The 18017-nt window shown below is 39.1% G+C and overlaps 1 protein-coding gene across 9 annotated transcripts in view; it reads right to left on the bottom strand.

Annotated features, from left to right (window-relative positions):
• Positions 1-18017, bottom strand: part of GREB1L (GREB1 like retinoic acid receptor coactivator) — a 257946-nt gene that overhangs the window by 57419 nt on the left and 182510 nt on the right. For all 9 annotated transcript variants that reach the window (XM_074340250.2, XM_074340251.2, XM_074340246.2 and 6 more), the window contains 9 exons: positions 17032-17160; positions 14105-14221; positions 13402-13521; positions 12553-12690; positions 10705-10890; positions 6455-6781; positions 4832-4960; positions 4162-4296; positions 1726-1923 (listed from right to left, as the gene is read on the bottom strand). In XM_074340250.2, coding sequence (XP_074196351.1) covers positions 1726-1923; positions 4162-4296; positions 4832-4960; positions 6455-6781; positions 10705-10890; positions 12553-12690; positions 13402-13521; positions 14105-14221; positions 17032-17160 — 1479 coding nt within the window. The remainder of the gene's footprint in view (positions 1-1725; positions 1924-4161; positions 4297-4831; positions 4961-6454; positions 6782-10704; positions 10891-12552; positions 12691-13401; positions 13522-14104; positions 14222-17031; positions 17161-18017) is intronic.

Here is an 18017-nt window from a genome sequence, read left to right as displayed (position 1 = left end):
GAAAAGGTTCTGCAGAGAGCACAACTGCTGACCATGGGTGATTTCACCACTTGAAACAGGTGCTATGATTCGTTTGCTCAAGCATGATTTTTTTCAGGTCACAACCTCAGGAAGGCCACAATACCAACTGGTACAAGTAAAACACCTATAAGAGAAGGTGCTCTCTCCAGTTATGGAGGTGGAAAATCCATAAGCAATGAGGCATCTGGTTAATGGTTGGTGTGACGAAAGCCCATCCATTTCCCTCAACGGAGAGGGGCAGAAAGAAAATGCAGAAATGGCTAGTAGCTGTGGGAAGCTAGAACTCACTTTGGTTTCTGGGAGAGCTGTAACACAAGGCTTTGATCTTTTCTGGCTAATCACCTATAAGCCAATCCAATAGGTTTTGGTCACAGGTCAACGGGTCATTTTGTAACTTGTCATTCAGAATTTTAGAGGCTAAAAAAAAGATTGCACCATTAACCAGGCTCTTGGGCCTCCAGAAAGCATGGACCATACATGTGTCAGTCATAGCAACTAAGAGATGTTAAAGAGGCAAAAATCTATTGACAGTCAGTTCACTTGGCCCATGGAAATGACAACAAAAGATTTCATACAGAGCTACCCCAAGTGTGGTCCTCTGGCCAGCAGCACTGGTGTCTCCTGGGAGCTTGTTAAAAATGCAGAAGCTGGAGTCCACCCAGCACCACTGATGGGGAATCTGCATTTTCATAAGACCCCCAGGTGATCTGTATGAACACTAAAATTTAAGGAGCACTGTGATAGGCATGAAACATATAAAGTACACTTGAAGTTCCTTTGAATTTCTCTGTCTGTTTTTAAATATATTGAAAATAAAAATTTTTACGGTGGTAAAAGATTCATCTCCCAGCTGAAAATCTGTATGTGTGTGTGTGTGTTTCCCCCAGCTAAGGTATTCAGAAGCCACTTGACATTTATAATTCCCTTTTCAAACCTAGTTTACAAAGGCAAGTATTTTTCTAAATTTTTTATTGCTTCTTATAATTCTAAGTAAATTATATATACATATATTTTTTTTAAGTTTTTTTTTAGACATTATGTTTTATTTTTATTTTTTAAAGGAGGGCACAGCTCACAGTGGCCCATGTGGGGAGCCAACCGGCAACCTTTGTGTTATCAGCACCACACTCTAACCAACTGAGCTAACCGGCCACCTCATGAATTTTATATTTTAAAGGGATATTATTTACCACAGACTTCTAGAATTTTTGCTCCCTACCTTTTTATATTTTCTGGGAAAATATTTTTCCTCTATACTTATTCTCTTAAAATCATTAGGAGAAGTTCTGACTTCTCATTGTTGACATGGGGGTGGTGTAAGAACCCACCTAGGGGAATGTGACCCATCTGAGCCATAGAAGGAATTCAGGTGGCACAGACACCATCACCCCTATCCTTGCCTTGAGAACATTTTTCTTCATATATGAGTGCCCAGTTTTTAGTCCACTGATGACACCATAGACTTCACAGTATCAGGCAAACACGTACATAAATTTACCCTTGACTGAGAAGGGTGAAGGCCAGAGTACTTTGAGGGAAAACTTACAGATAAATTTGAAATAACATTTAAAGTGCTCTTATGATTTTTATTACTGTAAAAAAGGATGGAAGTGTCATATAAACACTTAGATTAAGCAGAAGGAAGAGGCAGAGGGAACCTAAGGCTGGATCTAGGTAGGGTCCTGTTTGAAAGTTCGATCTTACCTGATTGTCGAATCCGTTGAAGAGTCTGCTGGACCAGAACCTCCGATCTTGGGACAATGATGATGAAGTCCACTTTACTGAAGTGGCCGAGGTCCAGGCTCTGGCTGCCACTGTCTGCTATGGCACACACCTGCGATAAGAGCTTTCTGGCAACTGTAAGCTGTGGTTGATAAATTTGGAAGGTTTCATTATCTAAATCTAAAATACAAAAAGTCATAAGAACAAGATTAATTCACTTCTGTGATGGCTACTATGAATCCAGATGGAGGCATATAACACACACATACACACCATGGTAAAGTAATGCTCTATCACCAAGAATCCTCTTTCTATTTTCACTCTCTATTGAGTTTTAATAGATTTGCCTATTTTCCCCGAAAGCTTGGCTGAAAGGATGTGCTCAAGAGTGAATGTGGTAATTTTTATTTTAAAATCGATTATCTCACAAATCACTAACCCAACACCCCTCCCCCATCCAGACATGGGGGCACAGACCACACTCTTGCAGGTGGAGCCAGGCCTCATCTCTGGAAAGGGGAGGGAAGAGTTTGTTTTCTTTAGGACTATCAGCACAGGTCAGGTGCCCTGGCCCAAGCCCAGTTCAGGGAAGGAGGCGATGCCCTAACCATGATAATGCTGAGTTCCTTTGAGCATTTCTGGATGGCACCACAGTAAACATTTCCTCTCCAGCAAGTCCATTGCAACATGATTTAAAGTACTCCTCCCTCTGACTGTATAACGTAGGTCACGGAGACACTACCTTCACCTTTTTCACACTTGACTTTGCCAGTGCTTGTGACCTGGCAGGTCTAGATGATTGTGGTCAATTCCAGTGCTGACGCCTGTGCTATCTGAAGAGACCTGACTCATGACATGGCCAGCTGGCCACTCAGTAGGTGACGTACGAGAAAAACATTGCCCAGATACTCTAAGCATGCCAGCAGCTTTTTATTATGAGTTATAACCAAGCTATCAATCTCTCTTATACGTGCATGCATGCACTCACACAATGAAAGAGACAGGCTTCGTCAGCTAAATGCCTGAGCAGGCAACATCCAACACTTTTTTAAAGGGCTGCTTTGTATCAGGAACACATGTGGAAGTCTGACTGGTACACACAAAAGCCCAATTAACATGTGCTAATGAATGTTCTCTAAAATCAAACTGCAAGGCAGCCAACGCAAAGACAACAGTCACAACACCCCAGCCACATGGAACCTGAGAGTGAGTGGAGATCTAGACAGGTGGGTCTCTCCACCAGCTGAAACAACCCACTAGAAAAGGCCAAAGCTACAACTTTTAAGAGTAGCCCCAAAGTTTCTGACCCGCAAAGATTACCAACCAAAATAAGTGTCTTTCTGATGATTAGGCTATTACTTTCATTTCATAGGTTAGATGGGTGGGGATTAATATGGATAAATGGCATAACTTTGTGGAATTTAGAAAATTTTCAAGTTTGAGGAAAACTGAAAATATCTTTAAGCAGTTTCTTAAACAGGGACTCAAGAATATGTACATGGGAATCTGTAAGTCCCCTGAGCATTTATAAATTCTAACTTTGTTAGAATTCAAAGCAGTATTAATACCTTTTAGATCATCTGGATGATCACTTTACTACCAAATAATATCCAAAAGTCAAAAAAATTTATTGTCTGTATTTACATTTGTTTTTTAGGGCTGAACTGATGCCAAACCAGGCTATTTTTATTGCAGAGGCGATCCTAACGTATAAATGATGCATTCCTATCAAGTGGAGGCCAAAAGGCTGTCAGCAGCAGCTTATATGGATCTGTTTCGAACCTATCTCCTGTTCTTTTCCCCATCCTTTCCTATGTTGTCCCTGTCAAACAGGAAATTGGGGAAGAAATCCAACCTAATGATTGAACTCCTCACCCATGTCCCACCATCCCCCTTTTTGTCCAGGGAGCTTGTTGTAGTGCAGATGACGTTTTGCTGTCGCTGTTCTACCTGCCAGGAAGGCCTCACTATTCCTGACTGGGTGTGTTTTACACATCAGGGAGTACACGAAGGGAGAGGAGAGCCAGAAGCCCTGCCCAGACTGCAGTCTAGACTCTTTCAAACAGTTCTTTGAAGCCCTCAGCGAGCACCAACAGCTTTCTGGGCACAGCTGGTGGAGATAAGGAAAGTACACCCAGAACCCAGGAGTCTTTTGAAGAAAAAACGAGAGACTGCTGAAAATAAAGTCTTTGATTTTAATTTTAATTCTAGGAGATATTTACTAAGAACAAGGTGTTTGTTCCAAGTCACATGGGAAAGCCCTTTGAATTTGAGCCAGATTTAACGTGTAGAGAATAAGGAGAAGCCTGTCACAGTCTGTGACTTGAAGCCGAGACCTCAAAATCCTCAGGAAGATTTGGCCTCTACAATGTCTGTCTCGAGGGCTGACTGCCTGCTTTTGGTACGAGGTGACATTACCCAGGTTTTGTGTGGGAATCATAGCAGCAGCCTCCTGAGGTGACACATATTCATTAAGGTCTCCGTTGAAAGGGGTAACCACACTATCTCCTCTTCTTTGTTGCATTTTTTCTAGCAGCTTGTCCAGGTCATCACCTGTTACAAAATAAAGCGGACCAAAGGAGATTATGAGGAACGATATGTTCATATCAGCCTCCAAGTTGGGCCAAAGCTGGGGTCTCATCAAGATTTGTCAGTGAGCCCGCTTTTCATGTCGGAGTTTACACTTGGCCATCCCTACAGCCAGAGCGACCTTCATTTACACCAAGCTTACAGTTTACACACTTTCACATACTGTATCTCTCTTGACCTCCATGATACTAAAAGCAGACAGGATGGGACCATTATATCTCAGTTAAAAAACTGAGATCTGCAGGGAGAGATTCTCGCCCAAGGTTAGACAGCAAAGTAGTGGCTGAGCTGAGGCCTCCCATTTTAATAGTCCTGTGCCTTCTTCCTCTGGACCCCCTTGCTGTGTCACTCACAACATACTTAGGATAAACCATTCCAAATGAAGGGAGGTCAGTGGGGAAGCTTAAACTCCACACTTCTCTCCTTGACAAGCTAAGACATAAGTCAGAAAATCACACCTCCAGGGCTGGCAGTGTTGCTGAGCCCTACAACCACTCACCTAATGATGTGGTTTTGAAATGCGATGCCAGGAAACTGACCTTTCCTGTGATGAGCTCATAACTTATCTCTTTCAAAAACTCACTTGTGGTGAGCATGCTCTCTGCCAGTGCTCTGGACTGATGCTGACCTGCAGAACAGAGGGACAGAGTATGATGGGCCGGAGAGGAAAATGTCCATCGTGACATGATTTATAATAGCAAACACTGGAAACAGCTAATGTGTGTAACTACAGGGACTCGGTGAAGAAAATAATGGCACATCAAAAGATGGAAAATTACCCAGAATTTGAAATGACAAATCTAAACAGAAGATGTTTATAATATGATTTTAGGTGATCAAGGGGGAAAATGACACACCTTATGTTTGTAACTGTGAGACTGGACCATACCTGTGTTTAAAGGCTAGAGGGAATGTGAAAAAACTTTTAAAATTGTGTTTGGATGGTTATGATGAACATCTGTCTTAAAAATATGAACTTATATTGTTAAGTTGATTTTATACATGAAAATGAAAAACCTAATGTATTACACTTTCTGATGAAACTTTCTGAAAGAGACATATACCATAGAGAGATGAGCAGGCAAGTTTTGCCAAAGTGAGGGGGTTTGGCCTCTTTGGTAGGAAGAAGTGAGAGCCATTCATTAGAGAAGAAAAGCAAAATTTAGCCCAAATGACTCCTCAAGATAGTGCCTGACAGAAAATCAGCACACAAAACACAAATACGGGGTGGCTGGATGGCTCAGTTGATTAGAGCACCAGCTCTGAACAACAGGATTGCCGGTTCGATTCCCACATGGGCCAGTGAGCTGCGCCCTCCACAACTAGACTGAAGACAGTAAGCTGCCGCTGAGCTGCCAGTTAGAGTGCGAGCTCTCAACAAGGTTGCCGGTTCAATTCCCACATGGGATGGTGGGCTGTGCCCCCTGCAACTAAGGTTGAAAACAGCAACTGGACTTGGCTCTGAGCTGCGTCCTCCACAACTAGATTAAAGGAAAACAACTTGGAGTTGGAGAGGGCCTCCAAGTAGATTGAAGGACAACGACTTGGAGCTGATGGGCCCTGGAGAAACACACTGTTCCCCAATATTCCCCAATAAAAAATTTTAAAAAATAAAAAAATAAAAAGAAACACAAACACATTGTGTAATGTACCAACTTTCTCAACCTTTTCTTTAGAGTCAATATGATGACATAAGTATCCTCTTCAGTGAGGAGGTGAATACATGAGCTAAGTTCCTGGCAAATTTGATTAACTGGCTTAGGCCACCTGTGGCGATGGCTTTATCACATGTTAGAGTGGTAACATTTCCAAAATCTTTTAAGGACAGAAGTTACATGAGACAAGGGTATCTGTTACCAGGGCATGCTTTGAAATAATGCTCCCACAACCAGCTGACAGGGAAAACTGCCAAACTAAGGGCTACAAAAATCTGATCTGAGAAGGAAAGGAAAAGTTAAAATTAGGAGGAAGAACCCAGGCGGGAGCACTTAACCAGAGATTAACTGCATGGATGCCTGAAACACCCAATGAACAGTTTTCAAATGGACAGATGACTGAATGAATGGATTAAAAAAAACCCCCAAAAAACCCAAACAAACAAAAAACAAGAAACGTTACTCACCTAATACTACCACACAAAATTCATTTCCTCTGATTTTCGATGCACAAATTGCCACAACATAGTCTGGTAGCCTTTGATAGTGTCTCATTTCACTGAGAGTCCTCAATGTCTCTGAAATGCCCTCCGCCAAAGAGTTTTGGGTCACAATCACATGAACCAAGTCTTGAGATACGCTGGCAATTAATCGAGCAAGCCAGGGGAGTTGTCCTGGTGACACAGGTATCCACTGAGCACCCATCTGCAGGGCTCTCTCCCTCAGAGTAAATTCCTGCATAGCTTTCAGCATAATTTGCTCAAATTCTTCCCTGAGAGGTATCTGATCAGGACCTAAATGGAAGAGAATTACAGCTAGAATTTTAAAAAAAATCACGGCTAGAAAATAGAGACACACATCAGTGTGCAGTCCTTCCAAGCCCATCATAATCCAACTGGCAAATAAGCTTTTTCCTGTAGTGACAGGTATACAGTGCCTACTAACCATTATCCACTGCGAAATTACCTTCTTTCTTCTCTCTCTGTTTCAATATTTTTTTTAAATGCAGGCTTCTGTTCTCCTTTATTTAATCTTGATAGCTTTAAAACAGGATGTACTCACAGATAATATTCATTCTACTGTATGCCTTGGGAGATGGTCATTGAAAGGGGCATATTGCCTAAGCTATTAAACCTGGCATTATAGAAATGGTTAATGACTACATATGAAGTAAGAAACTAACTTACTGGTGTATAGTCAACTTTAGGTTTCACTCATTTCTCATTTTATTCATAGGTACTATGTAAAATATTTTCATGTATTGCCGCTATACCTAATTTTGAGAAGACTATCCACAGGAAAAATCAAGTTTAATTATTTCTCACTCCCAATTTATATTTAGGCAGCCAGACACTTTCCCCAGATAGAGCATGCTCTCATTGTCTAGTGACTCCCCAGCATTCTGGGTTGTTAAATATGGCACATAGCCCTCTCCCTCAGCAGTGGAATTAGGGAAATTTTGTTTTCCTTATTCTCTTTAGAAACTCAACCAGTCTTGAGGATAAAATAAGCAAATCAATGTTTGGCATCCAAGCAACACAAATGAATTCCTACATTTAGTTTAAATTGAAACCAGTGGCACTATGTTCACTTCCTCTGTTCATAGCCTTTTCTTTTGCTGTGCAGAGCCGACATTTGAAACTCAGGCTCCCACGAACAGATAGAGACTCCTCAGGGTCTGAGACCAAGCAATAGCCTCAGAACTTGGGGCTTAAAAACCCCTTGCGATAGAATACAAGGATAAGGGGCTGGACTTCTGTACAGGAAGAAGGCACCTTGAGTGAGTCAGAAATCTGTCCTTCCTCTAATAGGGGTTTAAGTGGCCCCCCTGGCCTCTACCCATCCTCTCTGGGAAAGTAAGAAAATGAAGGTTTAGTAATTTTCTTTTAGGATAAGAAAAAATAAAATATCATATATTTATAAAATATAAACCATTTTAATTGGAGAAAACAGTTTCTCTGGGATTGGTTGGAGACCAGAGGGAGGTAGGAGAGTGAAATCCTAACAGACAGATTTTTCCCTTCTATACATGGAAAGAGGGCCAGAAAATTGCAACGCTGACACTGTGTTTACGTTTCTTATGTCCTCCCCAAACACTTGCTAGGAGGAGGTGGATGCCTTATCACCTGGGAGCCACCCGGCATCTGATCTTCATTTAGCTTTATCAAATTAGCATTATGGTTAGTGGTCACTAGGTACACAGTTGGTAGTGAGCCCAAAGTAGACAGATTCATACCGATTGTATTAGATGAAGGAACAGTGATCATCTATTTAAAGCTTTCTTCCATCAGAACAAATGACAGTTGAAAAGCATGTGGCTCTGGTTGTCTCCGATTTCCCTACTGTCTCTCATAGACAACCTGAGGGCTCAGGCCTGGTTAATAGGTGACGCGTCCATAAGACCCACTCCAAACCACGATTAAATAATATGTTTTAGATTAAGGCAGCATAATTAAATCCAAATATAAAGGCATTTGGGGAAAATAAAATTATCAAACGTGTTCATAGCATTCCCTGTTGCCTTAAAATTCACTTTTTATAGATTTCTGACTGAATTACTGTTACGAATTGAGAAATGGAAAAAAATGTATCAAAGTTTAAATGAAGTAAGAGAGTTCTTAGAGTAAAATGCCTTGCTTCCAATCACCTCCCATCATTTCTTCATCCTCAGCCTTTACAGCTAAATTGCAGGAGCCTTTTCTCTACTTTTCTTGATAATAGTAATTTTGTTCCTTCAAGTAACTCAGTGTAGCCCAGGCATCAGTTCTGATGGCTTTTCAGATAGAACTCCCTCATAGGATAAGACAAGGTTCCAACAGACTCAGAGCCATTCAAGAATCTCTGGATTTGCTGATTTCATTATCTACTTCAAAAGATTTTCAGATTGTGAAATAACAGAGATTTTTTTTTTTTAATGACTGTAGTGGAAAGTCCTGTTCCTTCTAAAGAATCTTGCTTTTCTTCTTATGTTACCTCGCCATTAAAGCATTAGACCTGTCCTTTTAGAAGTTTGGATTTACTTTTTAAAATGTTTATAACTTATAGCATATGTGAAAATATTCTTGCTCCCTTCTTCAAAGCCTCTGAACGCAAAAACAAGAAAAAAAATTTTCAAAGATTTCAGAAAAATTAGTTGTTGAGGAGAAGAAATGTCCCAAAGTACAAAATTTAGATTAAAAAAAAAGAAATAGCTATTCACATTGCACATTAAGACATTATTAATTTGTTCCAAGTAGGAAAGAACGGATCCTGCAGGGCAGAAAAGAGTTTTATTTAACTGAAAGGAGATTTTTCTTTTTTAAAAAATAAGAACTTTTAGTAATTTAAGGGAAGATATTTGTCTTGACCATTTAGTTCATCTTAATTAACTTGGACTTTGATTTTTAAAATTGTTATTAAGATTTAAAAAATGTTTTACTGATTGGTTTGGTTTGTTATATATATGTTTTTGTTTTACTGATTCTGGATACATCTAAAGCTGGTTTTAGATCTTGGAACACAGTTGAAAATCAGTACATAGAAAATAAAATTATGACATCAAATGAGCTGCAGACACAGGTGGTTTTTATAATTTTATTACCCACTAATAGGCATGATTAGCAAGTCCTAGGCTGATCATGAAAGTGGCTCATGAGATATCCGAAGCCTTGCAAGTTTCAAAAGCCCATGTCAAAGCAGGCCTTCAGTCTCCAGGCACCAAGAGTTACAGCCATGGCTGCTAGCTGATACTCCAAACACTGAATCGAGCCTGGTGAAGATTTGTTTTTAATTTAACATTGTAGAGCCCAGTGTTTTATTATTCAAAACCAAAATATTTTTAAATATTTAAAAAATTCACAAGAGTGCAGATAAAATTTTTATGTGTAATTCGACGTCTTTAACATCTTCCTAAGTAAATCATGGCCGGAAGTCCTAGAGTAAGAGTATAATTAGGTTGCATATTAGATAGCCTACTGCAGTTTGCAAAATAAAGGACATTGCGATGTAAATGCTGCTGAATCACTACAGCATTGTCAAGGCACCTGCATACACCCACTGTGGGGCTCAGAAGATATATCAAATAGAGGAAGTGCAGGGTTCATGACCTATGTATCCCCCTTACCCTAAAGCTCAGAGAGCCTTTCAAGGAGTCCGGTTCGTACCTCAATGAAGGAAAGCAATATGGGACTACATCAAAGTGGTGTAGCTGGAGAAGAAAAAAATGGATGTAGAGACAGTGGATAAACAAGATAAAAAGGCTAACTGGAAAATAATTCTCTAAGGTAATGGCTACATTTACATTCCAAATGACAGCTGCACTTTCAGAGAGATGGCTTGGCCAGACTTCCCTAGGAGAGGTGACCATGGCACAGCCCTTTGAGGTTCTGTCTATCAAATACGCTGGAGACCCTAGGACCATTATGAGACTGGCCACTAGGTGGAGCAATTTATCTCTTCTAGGGCACAAAGAAACAAAGCCAGGAGCAAGGGCTCTGAGAGAAAATGGGTTGGGGGGGTGGGGGGAGGAAATGGGCAAGTGGTGGAAAGGGGAGAAAAGGGCTAGGAAAGAAATAAAGAAGAGGAAAGGGAGAGTCATAGAGAATGGGGTTGAAGGAAAAGAATGATAGAAGTGGAAAGAGACAGGTGGATGAATATGAGAAAGTAGAGAAAGAAAAAAAGTATGTTACAAAAAAGAATAAAAATTGTCACCATCAAATGATTATTGAAAATAGCTTACCCAGCCGCACAAGATACTGTATCGTCAGAAGAATCATGTTTTCCACACTCAGGAGTTGGCTGCCAGTCAACCCTAATTGTTCCAAATCTTTGTTTTCCAATTGTGGAATCTTGTAGCAATTCACCAGCAGAGGACTCACAACAATGTCACCAACATTTCCATAGAAATAGGGTAAAGTGCCATAGCCTGCCCCAATAGAAGTAGGTCAGTGAAGTTCAATATTTCATTTTGGTGTCCAACCAGATACGCTTGCTCAATTAGGAACAAAGATGCTTAACAAAGTTTCTTGCCCTCTGAGATGGGTACCAAAGAAATCACTGAAATATATCAATCTCAGGGAAGTCACTCAGATGTGCCAAAGTTTACCCTTATATTAAATCAGATGAACAAGAAGCAAAATACTATAAAATTATATTATGTCTGTTTTCCATAGAAAGGACATGTTAATATTATATGAGTATATCTACCATAAAGAATGAATGAGTTTGCAAAACATCCCTGTATCCTTTGTAAAACTTCAATGATAAAATATCTTCTAATAAAATTCTTGATCAAGTTTCTTTTCAGATAAGAAGTCAGAAAAGAAACAGACAAACTATAATAACATATCTCACCTCCTGAGGTTTTCTTTAAATATTTTTAAAGCTATACTCATTGATCAAAAGGAGTATTCCACCAGTTGCAAATACTTGGAGGTTCTACTCCTTTTGTTATCTTAGCTATTTTTTTGTTATGTTCTCCTCCTAATGTCAGTAAACAGCCTCAAATTATCTTAGAAGTTGACAGGACAAAAATATGTTGAATATATACCCTGTTTTGGTAGTCTGGTGGAGAGGATAGTCCCTCTGTGAGTCTTTCTAAAAGGCAGATACCAGAGGGTCCCCATGTTCTATGTATCTTTCCAAGGCTTAGTTACAATATGCATGCAACTCAAATGCTCAATAAAAACTTCCTGACATACGGAATTTAAACAACAGGGACTCCCCCAGTGCCTACAGGTCCAGGATCAGTGGATAGGGAAGCCTGATGAAGAACTGGGCTTGAAACAAAACCATCCATGCCAGTAGACTCAAGCCAACTGCAAGAAGGAGATAATACCCTAAAGACCTAGTGGAGCTTAAACACCCTACCTGTTAAGTCCCAAAGGTAAAGCAGGCAGTCTCCTTCTGGTCTAGGCTAGACCTCAAATGAGGGAACTCTTGAGTGAGTATGAAAGGCACTAAGTCCTGGAATCTAGGAACCCCTAAATTTCTACACCTCCACTTATAGACAGCTTGGAAAGACTCAGACCCCTTAAAGATACTCATTCACAGATGCTTCCCCACAGTTCAGATCTGCAACTTTGGGGCCTTTTGGTTATCCTGAGTGGGGCCTGTTAGCTGGCTCAGCTTGCTCCTTTACTCTGTGGTTTGGCTCCCTTTGACTGAAATGTTACCTCTCCCCTATCTTGTCCATTCTTGCCCACTCTTCAGGACCCAGCTGAAACATCACCTCTGAGAAGGGCCTTCTCAGGCCCCTCAGGCAGAGTTAAGCTCCATCTCCCCTGAGCTCATGTAGTTCTTGGTTGTGAATCTCTACCAGCTCAAGTATCACAGAGTGTTATATTTGTTATTTACATGACAGACTCCCTTCCTAAACAATGCTCCTTGTGGGCCAAATGACCTTGCCTTATTCCCAACTTCAGTCACATGTTTAATATAGCATAAAGGAGCTTGCCAATAAAAGCTGAAAGAATCAACAAATGAATAAATGAATATATTCCAGAACACATGAATAAATACACAAACAATGTGATGGAAAAACACTCCTAGATTCCAGCTGACACAACTTGGGATTCTTTTGCCTTACCTATCAGAATTACTGGTCTAATTCCTGAGTTACTCAGCAGGTTTTCAGGAACAATTACAGTTTCCCCTGCAGGAATGGGTCGAGGTTGTAAAATTCCAGTTAATGGAGTCTGTGGAACTGGAGCAGATAAAAGGGACTCTGGAAAAAAAGTTGTTTGACAAGAAGGATTAGACATAAAAGCTAAAGGCAATACAACTGAAATCAATGCAATGTTAATACTTTTAATTTAGAAGTCTAATGGTTTGTTGTTTTTTTTCATTAAAGTGATTCATGTTTATCATATAAAATTAGAAGTGAGAAAAACAAAAGGAAAAAAATCAACCATTATCACATCACTTGGAGATAACTACTATTTAGCATTTTGGTAGTTTTTCCTTCTAGTTGTTTTTCCACATGTAGTCTTTTGGATTCTGTTTTGTATTTTATCTTTCCCTGCCAGTATATCAAGGCATATATGTTCATACAGAAAATTTGAAAAGTACAGAAAAGCGTGAAGAAGAATCAACTCATCATCAATCAGTACTACCTAGAGGCAACCACAGTAACATATTGGCATAAATCTTTGTGTATATAGCATCTCTCTGTAGTCTTTAAAATTACTCATTTAAACAAACTTAAATATTTGAAGAACTCCATTTATGTCTTAAAATTGGTATATTTACACTTGTCTGTTTAGTAGCAAGGTAGATGAACTTTTCAACATTAAACTGTAGGCACCAAAATGGCCACAGGTGTTTTTCAGGGTCCTAGTCACAGACTGAACCATCTAGGCCAGAAATAACAAGTATGGGTCACACAAGGAACCAGATCATTGGAGGACACAGCTAACATCTTCTGTTGGAATCTTACCAGTTCTTGAAAGAGGACGAACTGTAGGAACAGGTACAACTAAACCAGGTTGGGGGAGAGGTGACCCAGGGTACCATCCCCGGTGTCGTTTCTTTGGTGGCCCAGAAATGAACATGGTAGCTGAAGGCAAAAAGAAAGATGAGCTTTGTCTTTAGCAGTGGAAGAAAGGAAAGAATCCAACGTAACATAGAACCTTTAATTTGATTATACTCAGAAAGCCTAAGTCACTCTTCTAAAGGTAAAGATAAAATTAGAAAAAGGCACAGTAACAATACCACTTAACGTCTGTACACTGTTTTACAACTTACAATTTTACCCAGATTATTTCACTTGATTCTAACAACAACCCTGTAAGGTTGTAGAACAAGTATATTGTTATCCCATTTTGTATATGGTGAAAGGAAGGCTCAGATTTGCAACAGAGAGTTTGAACCCTGTACTTTGGTCAGCAAAACCTGTGGTTTTTAAAGACACTTCCTTATACATTTGTTTCAATATTATTTCCTACATAGGCTCATTTTGTAGAATCACCAAGATATTTAATCATCACTGCCCATACTAATCATAAACTTTCAAAACACTGTATCAGAAGCTAAGGAAAAATTGGGAGTGTGCTATGAGATAATTCATCATTCCAAAACTCTGTAGCATCTCCTCCATAATTGGCAGGCATTATTTCAAAACTCTAAGATGAGTATTGTACCTTGGTCTCCTGATGCATAGCTAGGTCTTGGTGACAAAGAGTAATTGCCTGGGCGGGCTGGAGTGGAACTCGTTGCACTGGTCTTCCCTCCATGGCTACTGTTTCCATTAGCAGCATCTGTAGTAGATGAGAGGAAGCACTAAGAACAGAGGCGGGACAGGACGCTGCTTTCTGTGATGCTGTGACCATACGCTAAACCTCACACTCTAGGATTCAAAGAAATCTCCCTGACAGGACAGCCCAGTTATACACAGCCAACTATAACCACCATCAGAGTAGTACCTTCATTAAAATGAAATGTCACCTAAAAATAATTTTCTAGGACCCCAAGAGCTCTTTTAGAATCATTTTCAGTGCAGTCTTTGGAGATGATGGGTTGGAAGAAGAGAAAACATTTTTTTAAACTTCGTATTTTGGAAATTTTCAAACATACAAAAGGAGAGAGAATAGTATAATACACTATATACCCACCACCCAGCTTCAACATTTATCAACACATGGCCAATCTTGCTTTAGCTGTACTTCCTATCTCTTCTCCTCACCCCCACATAAAATATATGTGCTCTGGATTAGTTTGAAGCAAACTTACTTATCATATTACTTCATCCATAAATACTTCTATATATGTTTCTAAAAGGGTGCTTTAAAAACATAACTATAATATCGTTATTACACTTAGAATGAACAATAATTAATAATTTCTTAATATCAAATATTCCATCAGGATTCAAATTTCCCCTAATTACCTCAGAAAGGGTTTTTTACAGTTGGCTTGTTTGAATTGGGATTCAAAAGAGCTCCACACTGAATTTAGTTAGTCTGTTCCTTAAACTTTTAATATCTAGGATTTTCCTTTTTCTTTCTTACAATTAATTCACTGAAAACTCAGCAGAATTTCTCACTTTTTGGATTTTGCTGATTGGATATCCATAGTATCATTTAACGTCTCCTCTACTTGTTATTAATTGTTAGATATACAGGCTTGCTCAGATTCAGGTTTGATTTTTTTTTGGGGGGGGGGCAAGGGTATCTTATAAGTACTATTGTATGCTTCCACCAGGAGGCACATAATGGTTAGTTTTCTCTCTTATAAATGTTAAGATTGATCAGTGGATTCAAGAGTTGTTAGCCTAATTCTTGAATTATAAAGTTGTTCATCGGCCTTTCATCTGATGGTTTTAGCAACCATGAGATTTCTGTTAAGATCCAAATTAGTGAATTTTTTAATGCTGTAAAAATTTGAATTTAATTTGTTCAAGTCTATAAGCTTATCAGAAGGTATATCCTGCAAAAATTGTTGGACTAGCATAAGAACAAATGTGATCTTGATAAATTATGATACCTAACTGTTGCAAAGTTTCCAAGAATGCTCTCTTTCTCTTCATTTTTCTTCAGCTTTTCTGACCATGTCTTTCCCTTAACCACTGGAATTTTCTAGGATTCTAGCCTTAGTCCACAGCTTACCTTACCCTACATTTCTCCTTGGCTGTTACTATTTACCCTATTCACCTTATTTTAATCACATATGGAGGGTGCCAAACAAATGTATACACATTTCAAGAAAGGAAAACTGTATTAAAATTGTAATACTCAATATACTCGTATACCGATAACAAAAGATGAATACAAGTCACGTTTGACTTCTGCAATTACAAGAGGTGCTCAAAGTGGTTACCATCAGCGTCCAGACACTTCTGATTACAGTGAACTACTGCTTGAGCAACGTTGACCACAGTGTCTACTTGTATACATTTTCTTGGCACCCCTTATCAGTTCTGATTTTCCCCTATGATAAGTTAAATGACTTCTGAACAGCCCTTCACTGGATGTCTTTTGGGTATATCAAACTCAATATGTCCAAAGTGGAACTCACAATCTCCTCCTGGGGAACCTGCTCCTCCTTCTGTATGCCCTGTCTCAAGTAAACGGCACTGCCATTAGCCCAGAAAGGTGGACGTAAACTGAGGCCGCTTCTGCTTCATGCTCACTTCAATCAGTCAATTCCTACTGATTTCACTTCCTGAGTAGTTAGTTCTCCAATCTGTCTTCTCCTCTCCAACCTATTATTGCCCCGGCCAAGGACCTGGTCCTCTCACCTAGACTACTGAACTGACTTCCAACTAGTTTTCCTACCTCTTATTTTCTCTGCTGCCAAAATGATCTAACTTAAGTTCAAATAAGACCATGTCACTTCTCTGTTCCATAAGTTACAGAGTAAAATCTATGCTTCTTAGCTTGGCCTCCTGTGACCTTTCCCTTGTCACCATTTGCTTACCTCCTGCCACTCCCTGAGTTTTACATTTTTATGGTTCTAACATGTCCAAATTGCTGTAAGTTCCTGCATACTTCATGCTGCTTCTTTCCTTTCAAGCTTTGCCCCTGCATTCCTCGGAATCTGAAATATTTTTCCTTCACTCCTTTGTACAGTGAATATCTCCTTCATAGTTCAAGACCAAACTCCTCCAAGAACTTTTTCTTGATTAGTACCCAAAATGTTGACCTAAAACTTTAATCCTTGTCCACGTTCCCCTAGTATATTGTTATATTTATTGCAGTACACCAAAAATCTCTCCTCATGGGTCTATCTCCCCTACTAAGTCATCAGTACATCAGAGGTCCAGAATTGAGCTTCATTTATCTTTGTATCTCCAGTTCCTCATCATAACAGCTACCCAAGAAATGTTTATCAAATGGAATCAACCTGCTCTCTCTTTGTGTGTCAAATGTCATTCCTGGACTCTTCTGGTTAGAACATAGAGAACATAAAGCTTTCTATAAAAATGCATTATTATGGACAGCACCACCTCTGCCATCAATTGACAAAGAAGCAGCTTCTGTTTCCTTCTACCAAACTGTCAATTAAGTTTCACACAAGTCATTTATAGACTATATATTTACCAAAGAAATATAAGTGAGGAAAACATCACCTGCAGCAAAAGTCTTCCCTACAACCTGCAAAGATAAAGCCAGTGGCTTCACAACATTCTTATTCCGGGTCAGGTCCTGAGCTCCACTTAAATTGATCGCAGAATTAGCTGGACTGAGAATCGGCGAATCTTTAAAATGAAAGAGGTTGTTCAAATTAGCAACTATTTATATATGCAGGAAAGAAGTTAATTCAACAAGAGTGAGGTGACAGAAAACAGATTGTACAATTTCAGTTTTTTCTTGACCTATTTTAGGAAAGTCAATTTTTCTGTATTCAGGTTTTATTTTCTTTTATGTATTTAACAAACACTCATTAAAAGTTACTATACGCTGGGTGCTCATATAAGCAAATACATCAATTCACTTAATTTCTATAAAAACTCAATGAAGTAGGTACTATTACCTTAAATAGTAAGAGTCACTTAAAACTTGGTCAAAGTCATATGATACGGTATCAAGGATATCATGTGTCATATTAAAACTGTCTCCCCATTTCAATGAGATATATTTATCTCTATCCACATGTGTTTGTCATTTAAAAGGTGTCATGTAAACTAAGTCATTGCAACCTAGGAGAAAGCACTGTTCTCTGAAGAAAAGTTGCTTTAATTTTTGGAATAAACTAGAATTAATTTACCTGTGTAAATTAAATCCAAAAGAAATTTCCTATCTGGATTCAGAAAATAACTGAGCCCAGAAAAACCACATGCCATTTCAGAGACAGCCTAAGGGAGATATAAATACTCAAGCTGATTAGAATTTTCTGAAATGGGTATTGACCCCAAATCCCTGACTCTACTCCAGCAGAACAGCTTAATCAATTTACACAGAAAAGTGTCAAAAGTGACTGTTAAAACTTTCTGAGTTTGAAAAACAAAGTGTTTTAAAGAGCAGGATACTGATGATGATATACAAGAAATTATGTAAAAAATTAGTCTTCATACCGCAACGTGATTCCTAATACATCTAATGAGTGTTTCTCATA

Source organism: Rhinolophus sinicus, chromosome 4, assembly GCF_057876585.1.
Source record: "Rhinolophus sinicus isolate RSI-liver-muscle chromosome 4, RSI-T2T, whole genome shotgun sequence".
Classification (NCBI taxonomy): domain Eukaryota; kingdom Metazoa; phylum Chordata; class Mammalia; order Chiroptera; family Rhinolophidae; genus Rhinolophus; species Rhinolophus sinicus.
Note: the sequence above shows the minus strand (reverse complement) of the source record. Positions and strands in the feature narration are given on the sequence as shown.